The sequence below is a fragment of the Zosterops lateralis genome (assembly GCF_965231275.1).
Source record: "Zosterops lateralis genome assembly, chromosome: 6".
Taxonomy (NCBI): Eukaryota; Metazoa; Chordata; class Aves; order Passeriformes; family Zosteropidae; genus Zosterops; species Zosterops lateralis.
The window spans coordinates 10,468,876-10,485,433 of NC_139761.1; the positions used below are offsets into that span (position 1 = coordinate 10,468,876).

The window sequence follows — 16,558 nt, forward strand, 5'->3', positions numbered from 1 at the left end:
CCAGCTTGGCCCACCAGGCCTCGCCACCCACACTCCCCCCAGTCATCCCAGTCCCGCTGAAGGGTGTCGGGGTGAACACGCTCTGCACATCCCACACCTCTCCCCTGCTGAACAGGCCACCCTGTAATTACTAATAATGGCCTCCCTGTATTTTCAATTAGCTCGCTTGGAAGGGAGCAGCTCCCAGCCAGGACTCGTAATTGTACTTTGGCCACCAGCTGATTTGATCGTTATCCAGCAGCGCCAGCACTGTGCCTGTGGCGGCTGCTGGGGGCTGCTGGCAGCAGCACCAGTGCGTGGGGATGCAGCAGGAGGGGGGACTGCACCACCCCTGTCGTCTGCCACAGCACGGAGCAGTGCCAGTCCAGCCTCGTGTCCTTGCCAAGGGTGTGTTAGGAGCAGAAAAGGGTGGGGGGAGAGTATGGATGGTGGCAGAGGCTCATGCCAAGGAGAGAGCTGTGGGGCTCTGGTACCAGCAGGGCAAGGGCAGAAGATTGGTGAATATGGGGTTTACTAGAAGCCAGGAAGAGACTGAAGAAGTTCTTGGAAGGGTCATCCAGTGGAAGGGTCACAGACCACAAGAAGCTCTCACCTGACACCAGCAAGGATTTAGGAGTGCAGGAGTGGGAAGCAAACCATCCCCATCCCACCATTTGTACTCCCCCTGCTTCCTACCTTCCAACTTGGCAGATAGACTGAGGTGCCAGGAGAGAAAACTCCTTAGAGCTGCAGCTCTAAGCTTGGGCATCAGCCAAAACACAGTCAGCACTTTCTGCCCAGGGAGCTTGATGCTGAGAGATGTCCTCGAGGTGAAAGGCTCCTGCACTCTAATTACCACTCACAAATCTCTCCCAAGGGACTCTCGGTGTGAATGCTGGCTGCAGTGAGGTGTCCTGTATTTTAATAGAGGGGGGAAAAATTATAAATCACGGATACTTGGCAATAAGATCTTGGAGAAAGGACTGCAGAGTGAAGAGGGCAAGTGCATGCTTGTCTGTGGACAAGCTCAGCATCCTGCAGCACAGCCAGGATGGGAGAAACTGCTTGTGGGACCCTGTGCAGAGAGCAGTGCCACAGCCCCTGAAACCCAGTGTGCTGAGATGTGCTCCGCACCCTTAGTTTTACTTTCTGTACTCTGCAGCTGCTGCTTCTCAGTGCTGCTTGTCCCACCAAAGCTGATACTTGGTTTTAAATGATCTGGAATTCATGTGGCAAGCAGGCAGAGGTGAAAAATCCCCATGTCTGTGAAACCCTGTTCAAGGATGGAGAGTCCCTGCTCCAGTATTAGGCTATGACAGGGCAGGGTAGAGGAATGACAGAAATTTCAGCAAAACTTCTTACTGGGGCCAGGTGCTCACTGCAGCATCACTGAATAACCCAGTCAGAATAACCCAGCCCTTGATGTGGGTCTCTCCCCATGTCTGGAGCATGCTCCTCTCTCCATCCCAGTTTTTGTTGTTGCTACTGTCCCAAGAAGCCTGCACAGGAGCAAGGTTTGGGTCAGGTGGTTACAGGGAGAGTGAAACAAAGTTGAAAGGAAGGAGAAATGAGTCCCCAGAAATTAAAGCAGCTGCCCTATTGCAGAAATCAGCACATTTTACTCCTTGCTTCCTCCCCATCCTTCTGCTCCCCCATGCTGGCTGCCCACAAGCCCCTGGAGGGGGCAAGAACATCACCACCACAGAGGGGAAACAGCACACAGTGGATGCTTGGCCTTCCCAGCATTGAATTATAAATGGGCATCAAAGCTAAAACCACTGTTCCCCTTAGCCAGTCAGCAGAGCCACCTCCTAAAGCCCTTCAGGGACATCCAGCACCTCCAAGAATTTCCCTGTTATATAACTGCATCTCTCTTCACCGCTTAAAAGTTGTATCCTGCAACACAAGGGACTTTCCCCAGTATGAGCACTCAGACTCAGTGCTTTGCATCTGAACAGGGAGCCCAGGGCTGAGCCCAAAGCAGTGATGGTGTGGGCACAGGCCCCAAGGTAGATGACTGCCCCCTACAAGCAAGTGCTTCTTGCAGCCCTCCAAACAGCCAAGCAGCAATGGCAACATCCCCAGAAAGTCATTAAATGCATGGAAAAATTATTCTGTGGTAACTGTATTGCATGCCACTGCCTCAAACAGAGACGGGGAGAAGGCAGAAATGTGCCAAACACTGGCTCCAAACCCCCAGTGCTGAAAGCCACCCCCTGTGGGAGCTGGGCTGTAGCCAGGCACAGGAGGTTTGCCAGTCTCCTTGACACACTGCAGCGTTGCTGAAGGTTTGAACATGAAGCTAAGCTTAAATAAATGGGGAGAGATGCCCTGGCAGGTGACAGCCTCTCTAGCTGTTGTCTACCTTGTGGCTGCCCTTAAATCAGGCAGTCCCTAGCATCAACCAGAGAAAATCCCCACATGGGATTTCCTTTAATTAAAAAAAATATAGTCTTGGGTGCAACAGCACCATCTATACTGCCAGAACCAATCTCTGGTGGCAGAGGAGCTGTGTGTGCTGCCAGGAGAGGCACAGCCTCATTTCAGGGGTGTTCAGGAGCTAAAGCTGAATATTCAGTAAATCTGGGGAGTTAAATCCCTCTTTGGAGCTCCACACCAATTCAGCTAGAGGAACTCACCCAGCACTTACAGGCCTCCAGCAGCCCCACAGGCACCTTACCATCAGGGCAGCAAGGCAGGAGAAGTCACTGGAAGGATCACATTTGATCTCAGAGCTACCTGGAAGCCACACTCCAGCTCACTTATCATCTTGTAGTGCGAAGCAGGGGAACAAGAGCTTCCTGTTAGGGGTGTCTGCAAGGAGCAGATATGGAGTGAGATCTGTGTGGATGTAGGGGTGTGAGCAACCAGGTTTGCTCCTCAGCCTTGAGCCCAGGCCAAGCTGCACACTGGAACCAGCCCACTCCATCCAGCCCTGTGCATGGCTGGGATTTCTTTTTCTCCTCAGAAAACTGAGTGCCTTTCACCAGCCATCACTACCTACCCCAGGGACACCTGCTAAAGGGGCCGTGGCTGGGGACAGGCTCATGCCTTGCCTGTGTTCCTGCAGGCTGATGGCACAGGGTGTGCTGAGGCAGATGCCATTTCTACCTGCCAGGTAGAAATACCTGATAGAAATCCAAGTAATCTCTGCAAAGCTTCTTCCTTGGCACAAAGCAGCCATCGAGTGCCCACAGCAGTGTCTGCAGACAGCTCCCACCTCCACTCACACAGCCAAGCTGCCAAAACACAGCTGCACCCAAACCAGCTGTGCCCAAACATTGCTTAACCTAAGGTGCAGCCTGCAGGATAGAACTCAGTCCCTGAGGTTTCTTCTGTGTTTGCCAATCCAGCCAGTGGGAATTCAGTTCCTGGCTTGGGCCATTCCCCATTCTTGTGAGCCTACAGAACACACCAGACCGTGTGCTGAGGTCCAGCGTTCACTGCCAAAGACCCACTAGAAGGAGCAAGAGATCTGAGTGGGCTCGCCTCCCTAGGTGCCACGTTTGTCAAGGGGGGTAGGGAAGGTACCTGGGTTTTCACCTGTTCTGGCCAAACAACAAACCAGACACATTACTCGACAGGAACAGCCTCCAGGGCTCAACCCAGGCGTGCAGGAAGGAACCACACAACTGACTCACAAAATAACTGGCTTCGGGGATGGTTGGGGGAAATCACCTCTTTCACCACTTGTTTTGATCACTGGATATTTCCCCATTCCTCAGACAATTCCAGGGACTTGGTCACATGAAGAAAATAGGGAGCGGGATACACAGCACTGAACCTTTTGAAAACCTCTGATTTCTTACCAGAGAAGCAAGCAAACCCAAGGTTTGAAACTCTGGAAAACTTCCCAAAAACGTTTAAAAAACCCTGCAGTTCTTTCAAGAGATGCCCCTAGCAGCAGGTCCAGGCTCTGGCAGTGTTCCTGTCAGTCAGCACCCTCGGTAGCCCAGGAGCTCCTCACCCTGCTCTCCCTGGCTGTCTGGTGCTCCCAGAGCTGGCACTCTGCTCCTATTACCTTAAGTACCAGATGGCCCACAGGGGAAAAGCACCCCACACAGTTAGCAGTCACCTTCTGGGACCTGGCATGAAGGAGAAATCTTTTATAAAGCCTCACTGGAGCCAGGGAGAGCACCACGTGTCACATCAATTACAGTTCTTTGCTGGGGGAGGAGGAGCAGGGAGGCGAGGAGAGAATTAGTGTTTGCCTTCACATTTAAAGCAATTTGCTTCCTCTCTGCTTATCCTGCTGCTCTGTAATGATGGAAGTGTCACATCTGAGCAGCACCAAGCTCCCCAATTTGGGAGGAGGAGTCTCCTCTCCAGAGGACTCTGCTGGAAGGTAACCCACTTCATTAAGACGAGGAAGCTCACCACCCCTTCACAGCGGATATGAAGAGCTTCAGGCAGTGCAGCCTCAAGTGCCATCACTGGGAGTGCAAGTGGAAAGGCTGATGAGCAGGACAGCAGAGGCTGGAGCATCCAGAGTCACACACACTGACTGCTTTCAGTAGCAAAGGGAACATCCAACTCAGCGCATCCTGCACGAGGTGAGGATGGCACTTCTTAGCCACCGTCCTCTCACAATGCCCAGCTGCCTGCATTTGCCACTTCTCTGCCATGTCCATTCTATCAAGAGAAGGCACTGGGCTGCCCAGCACATTCAGAGTGCCTGTTCCAAACACCGGTACGGGCTGGGCAGGTCGTTTCTCACATTCCAGTGCCAGCGACACGGCGGCTTTTGCCAAGACACTGCAGTTTTGTGTCTGAGCACAGGCAGGACATTCCTGCATTGCTAAACCCAGTACTGCCCCTGCAGCGATGGGAAGGAAGGGAAACTGCAATTTCACTAAGAGAGGGGTGGGAGGGACGATAGGGAAGTGTGGTGCTCAGCAGAAGTTGCAGGTTTCATACAACACCCCAGGGGATCAGGGTTTTCATCCCTAGGCTGAATCTGAAGCGTGGTGGAAATAATATTGCTCCACACATTCCAGAACTGTCTGGTATTTTCACAAACTGCATCATGTTCTGCGACTTCAAGCACACACCTGGCATGTAGTTCTGAGCTGAGAAGAGTCACTAATGGCACAAGAGAAAAAAAAAATAAAATAAAAATCTACATCTTTAGACATTCATGCTATGCTTCAACTCTCCCACATCTCTTTGGGAAAGTAGTGTACCACAAATGCATGAAAAGCCATTCCATTTATTTCTACTCTGTTTGCACGAGGGCTCTCAACTCTGATGTTAGGATGAACACCAATGCCTGGTTTATTCCAGCAGAGCTAGCACATGGAAAATAGGACTCTGACAGAAGTTATGGCAAGTTACCTGTGGAGAGGATGGGAAAAGCCACAGTAAAGCACTGTCGGGTCCATGAGCCCAAAGCAGAGAACAGGCAATGGCCCACAGAGGAGGAAGGATGCACCCTGGCCATCTGCAAGTGAACAGTAGTCATTCAAATTCAACACACCAGGTTTTTTTAAAAAATATGATTTCCTACTTATTTATTTTTCCTTTAATAACACAGTTTAGCATTTCAGAGTTCAGCATTCTACACTCTTACACACTGTCCTTGTTTATTAGCATTTAAACACAAAAAGACATAGCAAGACCTCCAAACACAAATAAATACAAAAACACAATATACAGTAAACTGAAATACAACATATAATAATGCTATTGGGAAATTAAGACATGTTGCTAAGTCCTTTTTTTATTATTATTTTAACAACATGGTTATTGCTGAGCAATAAATTATACATTTTAAAATTGTTTTTCCCCCTAAAAGAAAAGGACGAGAACCACTGGTTACCAGATCACTTGCACTGTATCCTTACAGCTATTGATAATTAAGACAGGCAGAATATACACAATCAAATGAGGCTGGCCTTCTTTGGTCTTTGTTTTTGATCATAAAACTGAACACAAGTGTACCGTTCACTGAAGAGTATGAGATTAAAGAAATGGATACACAAGTTTCAAACACATTAATTTGTACATTAGTCTCAATCACTGATGTCTTTTCCATAGATAGTTCTCACAGAATTTCTTGGAAACAAATGTAAGCTTTAGTTTTCCCAATTATTATGTTGTTCCATGCATCTTAAGAGGTTATCCTACTTGTCTAAGAGAAATGGACCTACATTTAGCCCATCATCTCCTAATGGGATATTTTTCACAGGTCTCTAGTCACCACTAATTCATTGGAGTTTCATACCTTGTAGAAAAAATCCTGAACTTCCCCATTTTTTTTCTAGAAAACTGAAAAAAACAGAAAAGAAGTATTAACCGAACAACAGCTACACGAAAAACAAAACGGGTGGATTTCACGATGCATCAGCAACGATGGAAGCTTGAACCTTCCCATTCCACAAGTACAGATTACACAACTCTCTGCCAGTGATGCAGGTCATAGTTGGAAGATGTGTCCTTTCAGGTGCGAGCTATATTCAAATACAAAGCTCAGAACACTATGCAAGAAAATGACCTTTACGAATGATAATGCTGGTTTATCTCAGTAACCCTTAGACAGAGTCAAATTTTATCACTACGCATCGCACTGCCAGCAATGGAGCGTGTGAACACCGGCATCGCTAAGAAGTTAAAAAGTCCTTGCAGAACTGGCAACCAAATTAAAAGCTTAGTTCCAAAGGACCGAAAACACGAACACCACATAGAGACAACAAACCCTTCCCTGAATGGGTAGGTTAGTAAGCCACAGAGTTGGGATCCAGACTGGAATTCCACATCAAGTCTGGGATGTTTGAATCCAGGGTTTTGGTTCTGGTGCTTCTCTGTGAAATTCAGAACTTACTTGAACCCTAAGGAACTAATCCTAACTTGGAGGGAAAATAATGAAAAAACACAGCCTAGTATCTACACTGACATCATGAAATGGAAGACAGAAGCTGCAGTCTTGACAATATATTAGAAGAGAAACAGGAATAGTCAGATCCCTTATGTGTTGTATAACTACTCTTCTAAATCTTAAGAGGATGTCCCTGAATCAGCCGTCCAAAGTTTTCCACAGCCTCCCTATCTGGTGCTTCTCTGCAAAGGCCTGGATTAAGAGGCAAGAAAGAACAATTAAGCCCTCCAGATTTTGGTTTACAGAAAAAGGGAGAAAGCCCCACAAGAAAGAAATGGTCAGTCACACTGACTGGTAGAACAAAGATGAACCCACTTCACTGTACAATGGTATTCTCCCTCCTTAGTTAAGAGGAGCATCAAACGAGACTGGTTTTCTTGGATGATTCTGGACAAACAGAGCAGGACACAGTTTGCTGCTGTTACTGACACTGACACGCTGTGCTGGCCTTCACGTCTGGGCCACCACAAATGTACAACCCCAAATCATGACAGCTTTATGTTTAATTCTAGCCCTTACTGTCCTGATGTGGGTCTTCAAGGTATGTCAACTTATTTTCCAGTTCCTTTCAGGGACAAATGTATTAAAAGAGCAAAACCTCGTGATTCAGAGATAACACTAGGGAACTGGAACCTCTCATCCAGTCCCAGCTCCAGGAGATTCTTTTTGTGACTCTGGGCAAATCACATCTCATTCCTGATTTCCTTGTTCCAAAAAGAGAAAATAGCACTCGCTATACACTGTACACAGTATTAAAAACTATTCTCAGATTAAACTGCCAAACCAATCATTTTTATTGCAGTAGCTTTGACTTCTAGGTCAACCAGAAAATCAAGGTACTGACTGAACAAGACAGGAATTCCAGGGAAGAGGTCCAGAGGCTTTTTATCATTCTTTGTTCCAAATTAGAGGAAATAATTTGCAATTTAAAAGTTGCCCATCACTATAGTTGTTTAAAGTAGACGAATCTCCAAATGATCAGAGCGTGAGGAAGAACATATGCCCTAAATTACAATTCAAATCTTCAGAAAAGCTAAACAAAGTGTTTGCTACATACAGGTCTTCAAACCTGAAAGATATGAACCAAAGTTTGCCCTTAGCCAAGTTCCTCCCTTAGCAGCAGCAAGTTATATTTGCACCAACTGATCAAGTATAACTTGGAGGAAAGGGTTTTGTTTCATCACTTCTACATAAAGAAAAGACTTTGCATATTTATGTGCATGCATGTCTGTGTGTATATGTATGTACCTACACACATACAAGTAATTTACAGAGCAAAATCTAAGAGATTAGGTATGCAACCCAAGAACTTCCCCCCTCACCTATTTGTATATTTGCATAGTTAAATCATATCAAAGGCATCAATACTGCAGTCATGTGTTTCACTCCTCTGCAGTGCAGGCAACTTTCCTTGTCACTCCCTACATGCTTCTCTGTCTTGGACCAAAGAGCACCAGTGTTTTAAAAACTAAACAAAATATCAACAGATACCCTGCACTGTTGGTGAAATGCCTATCCCAGGTGATGGAATACACGTACAAATAGGTGGTAGCTTTTAAACTCCATCTCAACAAGCCATAATCACGGCAAGCTGAGGAAACAGAAGCAATACAATCACAACCTAACATTCATGGGTTCAACACTTAAATCCCAGCTAACACAAATCTCTATTACCTTTGCATTTGAGAAATGTACCAGGCACAGAAACAGGCACGTATCTTCATCTTTCCTTTTCCAAGTAAAAAACACCACGAGAAAAGGAAATAAACTGCATTTCTTTTTTTTTTTCATATTTTTAAAAATCTAGCGTGTTTTTTCCATCAGAAGTACTCCACTCACCATTCCCTTTTCCTATTGCACATTCTCTTTGTGAAGAACATTTACAGTACAAGGCTGAAATCAACATTGCATATTGTAAGTCAGCAGTTGAAGGTGTACCGTGTAGACAGTAACTGAAACAAGACCCCAATTAATTAGCTCAGAAAAGCAATGCAGACATGGTCATGCATCATAATTGCAGGTTGGTCTTTAAACACCCAAAGAGTTTCATCCCGTTTAGGATTCAAGACTAGGCAACAGGTGCACTCACTCTGTGCTGAAGAGTGTACACAAAGGGCAACATCCAGATTGTCACACACTGGAATCTCCCTAGAGGAAGCTGGAAACGGAAGAGGTTTGTACGTAACTTGGAGCATCACCGTGAAGAAAGAACACCAGCAAGAGACTTCAGCTGTGTGCTGCTAAGAATTACTAAGTAGAGGACATTATGGTTCCACTGAACAAATTCTGTTCAAAGTAATGCAAATACTCTGAGACTCCCTTGCAACAGTGGCACCCCCAGGAGTTTGCCGGGATTCAAGAGTATACATGGGGGCAGGGTGTTGTCCCATGAATCACTTTAAACAGAAAGTCCCTAGAAAACTTTGGATACCTCAGTCAGGAACTAAGAGAAATAGGATAAAGGGCATTTCAGCGATGAGAGAAACAGTTAAATAACTTAAAAGTGTTGAGTAAAGCACCAGGTATCTTTTCTTTCAACTTAGAGAATATACAGTGGCCTTGTTTTCACAAAATGCTACATACTCCTTGCTGGAAAGCAGAGGAAACCGATTTCTATGTACACAGTAAGAACTCTACAGAGATAGGCCTGTGAGCTCTGCGGAGAAAGGGGTGTTACAGTCAAGGCTTCAGGTATTCCACAGCAGGCGGTGTCTACATTTGTGTAGCAAGATCCTGGATTTCACAGTACGCAGGGTTGGCAAACTGGAAATTCTCTGGCAGCTTCATGTAGTTTTAAAAAATAAGTGCAGTAGGCCTCCATTTTATTAACTGTGATAAAAAGCACATATGCAAAAATATTTTTATATCGATAGCACATTACTGCATTATAAAAGCTGCCCAAGTGAAGCTGAAGATTCTGGCAGCTGGTGCTTTTGGCACTTGGGAGATGTGGAAAGCAGCATAGAGATCTGTGAAATACAACAGTGACTGATGTTTCTGCTACAGTGATCGGCATTTAGATAGTTAGCAGTGTTCATATTTTAACTTCTCTGTGAAGTTTCTGAGTCAATATCCCACCAAGACGAGATATTCAGATCTCTTAAAGCTACTAGTTTAGGCTGTGTGCAGACTCAGGAAGACTTCCCTATTGGTTTACACATTTGCATGTTTCAAAGTCCTCTTTCAATCACCAAGGCTGGAAATGCTTTTTTTTCCTCCTCTTTTAAAGAGCTTGGACTTAGAAGCGCAATTCTGTCACAAAAGTTGGAAACTGTAGTCACAAATCTGCAGAATATGCTGGGCCCTGCTTACACTAGAAATCTCCTCCAAGTCCCAGATTGAAACAGGATATAAACTGTTTTGAGATGGCCAAACGGTTTCATTTAATTTTACAAGACATGCATTAGCAATGGGAGGAGAGTCCTTTGGACATTTCCACTTGGGAATCCTGTTTTCAGTAAAATTCTGTGATGCACAAACACAAAAGCTCAGCTGCCTACATTCACAATTATTAAAATGACACAAGTTGAGCGAACCTTCGCCCTAAAGCGTAAGTGATGGGTTTACTTGTGCAGCCTGCATAAAACTGCAAGTGCCATACAATTATATCTAGAGATATAGATGCAGGTATATCTATAGATATTTATCTCTTGTGCAGAACATCCTCCTTCCGTGCTAGGAATTAAATGCTAACACGTGCCTCCATATTTGAGCTTGCACCTGTTGACAGCCACGTACCACAGAGGGAGTACAGTACCTGGACAATGGAAGGCAAGAAAAGGAAGACAAGTTGCTGCTGACGGTCAGAACAGTCAGCAGCAGGCAGTATTCTAGCAGGTGCCTGGAAAACCCATGAAGACCACTTAGCATGCATTGTATATCCATAAATACTTCTTGCAGGCACTGTGTGTGAAGGCACAGCCAAAAAAGACAACGGCAAAGACAAGCTGAAATACAAAGGCATGAATTCAACTGCACCTTAGACAAAAATTGTGACTATGCCTCAAAAAAGCAGAAAACTGATACAGCCTGACATTAAAGGCTGAGATGCAATAGTTTCTTTCAAGCCCAGGAAGGCTGAAGACACAGTGGTGCAAGCTCCCTCTGCTTAAGCAGGATTTTAAAGAGCACCACAGTCAGGCTGTGTCTCTGGACTTGCTTGTCACAGGCTATTAAATAGAAGCAGATGAACACAGCAGGTTGCAATCAGCATGTTTCAGGGCTAGCAAATGCTTTCCACTACAGTTCAGGCTGTTACAAGAAAGAAGCCCATGCATTCCCCATTAGGATGCTTGTCTGCTATGAGAAGCTGCCACGAGCATCCATATTCACAGCCCCAGAGTTCTCAGATGGATTCGTTTCAAGTGATGCCACCTTACAGCCACAGGCATTAGGGGAAAAATGTCGCCTGCCTTCACAGCGGCCATGGAGACTGTCTAGTCCAAGCTCCATAGGAGCACTGAGCATAACGTTTTGGCACCTCAGTAGGATGGATTCCACCATGGCCAAGTCACAGAAGCTGCAGAAGCCAAAGGAGTGGGCTTTCGCTTCTGTTTCGTACATTGCAAGGTACCTAAGGGCTCTGAAGACAAGGCTAAACATTATGCCTGAAGTCCAATTAAACTACCATTTCAGATATCAGAATTAATCTGAATAAAAAGCTATGGTTTATAAGCAGCACAGCACATCTAAGGCACATGTATGCATGCAAGCCACCATCACTGTATTAAGACATTGCTGGTTTGTCTTGAAGCAATGGCTGCTAGTACAGAACAAACATAGAGGCTTTTTTCAGCACTAATCCTCCTCCCCAATACTGAAAATACTATATACTGCTGACAGCATAATGTGCAACATATATAGCTTGATTGGAAAGCATGGGGCAGAACTTTAAAAAATGTACAGGATTCCGTTTAGAACTCCAAAGTTCAACAAATGCCCTATTTTAGGGTGAAAACAATTATAAATCTGATAATGATGCACAGCATCCATGAGTGATTTTTCCTTAATTTTGAAATAGTGTCATTAACTACGACATATATTGTAGGTTTACATTTCTAAAGAGAAATAACAGAATTGAATAGTTTTTTTTTCCTATCACAAGTGATAACCAGTGTTTGATATCTTCTATTTTTTCTTCCAAGAAATATCAGTCTATCAACAGTTTTAAAATAAAATGTTTTCTGTAACAATATAACTTTAAATAAAAATATGATTTTGATTCAGATACTTTTGAGAAGACATGGATACTTTTCCAAGATCTTCTGACAAAGTAATTATTAAAACAGAGACCAGATGAGGCCTTAAAAAGACAATATACTATATTTCAGACAAGATTGCACCTCAGTTTTTTCAAAGAATATCATAACTGCAACATTACTTCATCTTCTTTTAACATGCTGACAATTTCCAGCTAGCCCACATGTGAAGGATTTTTCTTGTATTCTAGCTTAAAAGAAATAAAAGTCAGTAATTTATTCAGCACATACTGTATATGTCTTTTCACCTCCAATTGACTAGATCGTTAATAAGTTAAAAAAAAAATCCTCTCTGACCATAATCACTATCCTGATGAAGGATAAGTGATTCTTCAGAGCTCAAGTGTTGCTAGTTCTAGTAAAAAATATACCATGGTATGATTTCTTAATGTGTTGCTACTTTCGCAATTGGACCCTATGCAGTTATGCCTTCAAACTCTTCCATCTGTTCCACAAGGTGGTTCTGTGAGCTTTAGGACCTCTGATTGAAGACAAACTGATACAAAACCCCCAAACGGAGTTGCCTTCTGTTTAATCCGCCTCCTCCAGTGTATGTCAGGGGTCTGGTAGATCCGATGTATCCACTATGACTTTAATAAAAATAGTATCATCTTTAATATACGTTCCATTCTCTAGAACAGTTTGAGCCACAAAGACCGGGCAGCCAGATGCAATGTTCATTTCTCCAGTTGGCTTCTTGAAACTGCTGCTGTTTGGATCTGGCTTGAAAGCATCTCCCAAGTGGCGTCGAGACGGTCCCTGATCCATGAGCATGAGAGTCACTTTCTGTTTGAAGGGCCAAGGAAGCAAAGCATCGTATTCTCCACGCATTATGACAAAAAACAGAGACAAGTGCGTCCCCTTTCCCATGCCATCTCCATTCAGGTAAACTCTGGCACACATCTTGTAGCCAAAGTATCCAGTATAAAAGGGTTGGCTGTACAAGGACAGAGTCTTCCCCATGACTGCCTCTTGCTTCCGACGTTTATAATCTCGGATTTTCCAAATGAGCACTCCGTTGTAACTGGCGGTTTCGAGGACCTGGAAGCGCAGGTCCATGTCAGCCAGCCGGATGTCGTGGACGCTCAGCATCTGATCGTGCCTGCTCAGCTGGGTCTCCAGCAGGCCTGCCAGAAACAGAGAGCATGGGGGTGAGAAACCTGCTGATTACTAAAGACTGTAAAAATCAACCGCCAGTGCTGCTATTGTGTACGAAAACACTTTCCTCTGTGAGAAACAAAGCGCATTTGGCCACTGATGAAGTAATTTCTACAGGCTCTGAGTTGCTGGCTGATATCTAGGTTAGCTGGGAGCTTTACAGACGTGGGTGTTAATCGTACGTGCAGTAAAAGTCAAATATTCAAATCATAGAAAAAATTTTTCCCGGTCACTAAACAGTATAACTAGAGACTTCCATTTTTTGAAAGGAGACTTGGTAGCATTACCTGCAGATTGCTATTTAGCAGGTAAGACCTTGGAAGCAGTTACACATCCTATGTGATCCCTCTGAAAATCAGAAGCATTCCTGATCACTCCAAACATTCTTTTTAGACACTGCCTCAGAAACACATTGTTGTTACAATGTCTACAGTTCTTCATAAAACCCCAAAAAAGTTCAAGCTTAGATCTTGTATTACATGGTCATTTATTTAGTTTGGAGGGAGGGCTATGTTTTCTGTGTCCTCTTTCCCTTTCATGTTACTCTTGTTATGTTACTGGTAAAATTGGCCAACATGCAATACTGAGAAGTAGATGAATTCATAAGGCAGGTTTATCTTATACAGGTCTTTTTAAATGTTCTTTGTCACAATCATTTAAATGCTTGCCTATGATCTACACTGTCCTGCTGAATTCCAATCTTTATTCAGAAGCACAATAACTTTATTCTTAAGCAGATTTCAGTTTTCTTAGGATCAAATACACCCGTCTAACAGAATCAGGATGGGTGGTTTCAGGTGGATAACCATACTGATCCATTCACAGGGGAGGAGAGTTGCAAAAGATGTCAATATACCAAGACTATATTTAAAAAAGTTGCTGAAATCTATTAGCTATCAAAGATCAATTGAGAGACTGTTTATAATGAGCTAACAATGTAGTCAAGACAAGAATCAATAAAACAAAACAGAAGACAAGAATCAAGCCCAAGAAAATGCATGGAAGCAATGTCACACCATCAACAAATGAAATACACAATCTCCTACTCAAAAATCAGAAGAATCAGCATTACTGATGTTTCCATATAAAAGTCACAATGGGAGTGCCACTCAAGGGACACCGTTTCCCTCTCCACAGCACCTCAGCCCATTGTGCTCACACTCACTTGTATTCCGAGCTCCTTGCCCTGCAGTTTTATCAACACTTTCCAGCTCAGTCACTCTGTTCTGGAGGGATTCCACACTGCTCTTCATGCTGTCAGCCTCCTCCCAGTTCTGTCGGAAGGGACGGATTTCTTTGTCCAGTTCTTTGAGTTTCTCTGCTTGACTGTCTATCACTCGCTTTATAAAATAATAGCATATGAGTTAAAATAACACAAAGACATTCATTTATACAAATTAAACAAAGATTATGTGTTGGTAATAAGACTGAATTCCAATATAAACAAGTTTTGCTTATCTAGTATTTTAATAATAGAAACATTGAAAATTTAAAGGAACAGCCCAGGTATTTATGAAACACTTAAAAAATATTTAGTGCTGCATAGGTAGAGTGCTATCAGAATTAGCAATACCCTTGTTTTAAAAAAAGAACTTGTTAGTGTGTACCTCTTGTCTAAGGTAGTTTTTTGTTAGTTTTTTTTTTTAACCTTTCAATGTAAGAACAATTTTCTGAATGTCTCTATATTGGTATTATGGGCTAATACTTGTTGGGTTTCATGTGACAGTACTTAAGCAACAAAGTATGGGCACAACCTCCTGTGGTGTGGATCAAATGGCTGCCCATGTGCACAGGTTTATATTGGTTATAACTTATATAACTTATGCCTCCAGGAAAACATAATTATTCTTGCACACATGGAACATGAGTTACACACATGTGCAAGCTCCCAGCTCACTTAAATCAGTCATCAAAGCCTAAGTTACTATGTGCCCATAACTATTTCAGAAATGTAAGCAAAATGACCACTTCTGTCCCCTTAAGTACCTTTAAAATTCCCACTCTCACTCCCTAAACTCAATAACCCATGCACTTTGAAGGTATTTTCTGTTGAATCTTTTTAAGAACACAAAGAAAAAAAAATAACCCAGCTTGTTTTGGAAAAGCATGAAATATAACACTCAAGAAAGAAATAGACAGAAAGGCCAGCATTCTCTGAAAGAGGGACATTGCAAGCACCTTAGTATATTACAAATACAAAGAACACATTTCCCAGTCTACCTCAAATCTGATACAAGAAATACAGAGCACTTCACATTATCACAGCTAATATGGACTAGCAGGAATTTTAGCCAGAACCCTATAATCAATTGTGAAGTTCATATGATAACAAAAATATCTGAGAGAAGAAACTACTTTTGCTACCACCTACAGTTAAATTCCAAATCTAACTTTATAGCTTTATAGTTTATTATCATATAGAGCCAACGAACAGGAAAATGACTTTTCATTTCTTCACAAAAACATAGTGGCACCTGAGTACAAAACAAGAAAATAAATTTATTTTGCATTTGCCTTCTGGTTGGCCATGTAGATTCAGTGCTCCCCACTGCTGGGGAAAGCCCTTCTGCCTCATGCAAACTCCATTTCCCCTTTGAGCCATTGGCTTTTAATCACATGCTTTCAGTTATACTGAAAGTCTGTAACCATTAATTGAAGGTTGTCAATTTGATGAGCCAGCTAGCAAAATCAGCTTCTAGGAGTCTTATTTTTTGTCTCAAAACCACTGAGCAATCTAACATATTTCAGGATTAACTATTTATTTCTATGTTCACATTTTAAAACAAGTTATGTATGTCTCACTTCCAGAATTAGGGCTTTGTGAAGGAAAGTTGTGCACTGCATCATAAATGCCAGGGGATGGGCCCAGTAAATATATGAAGCAGCTTGCCTGGACTTAGGAAACATCACCTACCAACACAGTCACACCCTGCCACGTGTGCTGATGGTAATCAGACAACAGAGCAGGGAAGGGCTCTTAGCCATACATGTAAGAAAACATACCACAGCATGGCCTGAATGCAAGTTGTTGGAGCAGAACCAAAGGATTTGGCCACTAGTTCACAGTTAACATGCAAAAGTAGCTCAAAATATGCCCAAGTCAGATATTTTTCCTTTACTCATACCAAACATGAACTCTCCAAGGCAAGAACAGTAACATGGCTGGGGTTTGCACAGTGCCTCACAGCTTGCACTTCTCTGGACTAACACATCATCAGACAAAATAAATTACCACATTTTTACATGAAGTGCTAAACATGCAGAAAAATTGTAAGCTATTCTTTTGTGA

At 43.4% G+C, this 16,558-nt stretch overlaps 1 protein-coding gene across 4 annotated transcripts in view; it reads right to left on the reverse strand.

The window, feature by feature from the left end:
• Positions 1-10,989: 10,989 nt before the first annotated feature.
• TRAF3 (TNF receptor associated factor 3) overlaps positions 10,990-16,558 on the reverse strand; it is a 64,108-nt gene continuing 58,539 nt past the window's right edge. For all 4 annotated transcript variants that reach the window (XM_083864549.1, XM_083864548.1, XM_083864546.1 and 1 more), the window contains 2 exons: positions 14,435-14,609; positions 10,990-13,238 (listed from right to left, as the gene is read on the reverse strand). In XM_083864549.1, coding sequence (XP_083720675.1) covers positions 12,667-13,238; positions 14,435-14,609 — 747 coding nt within the window. In that variant the 3' untranslated portion in view covers positions 10,990-12,666. The remainder of the gene's footprint in view (positions 13,239-14,434; positions 14,610-16,558) is intronic.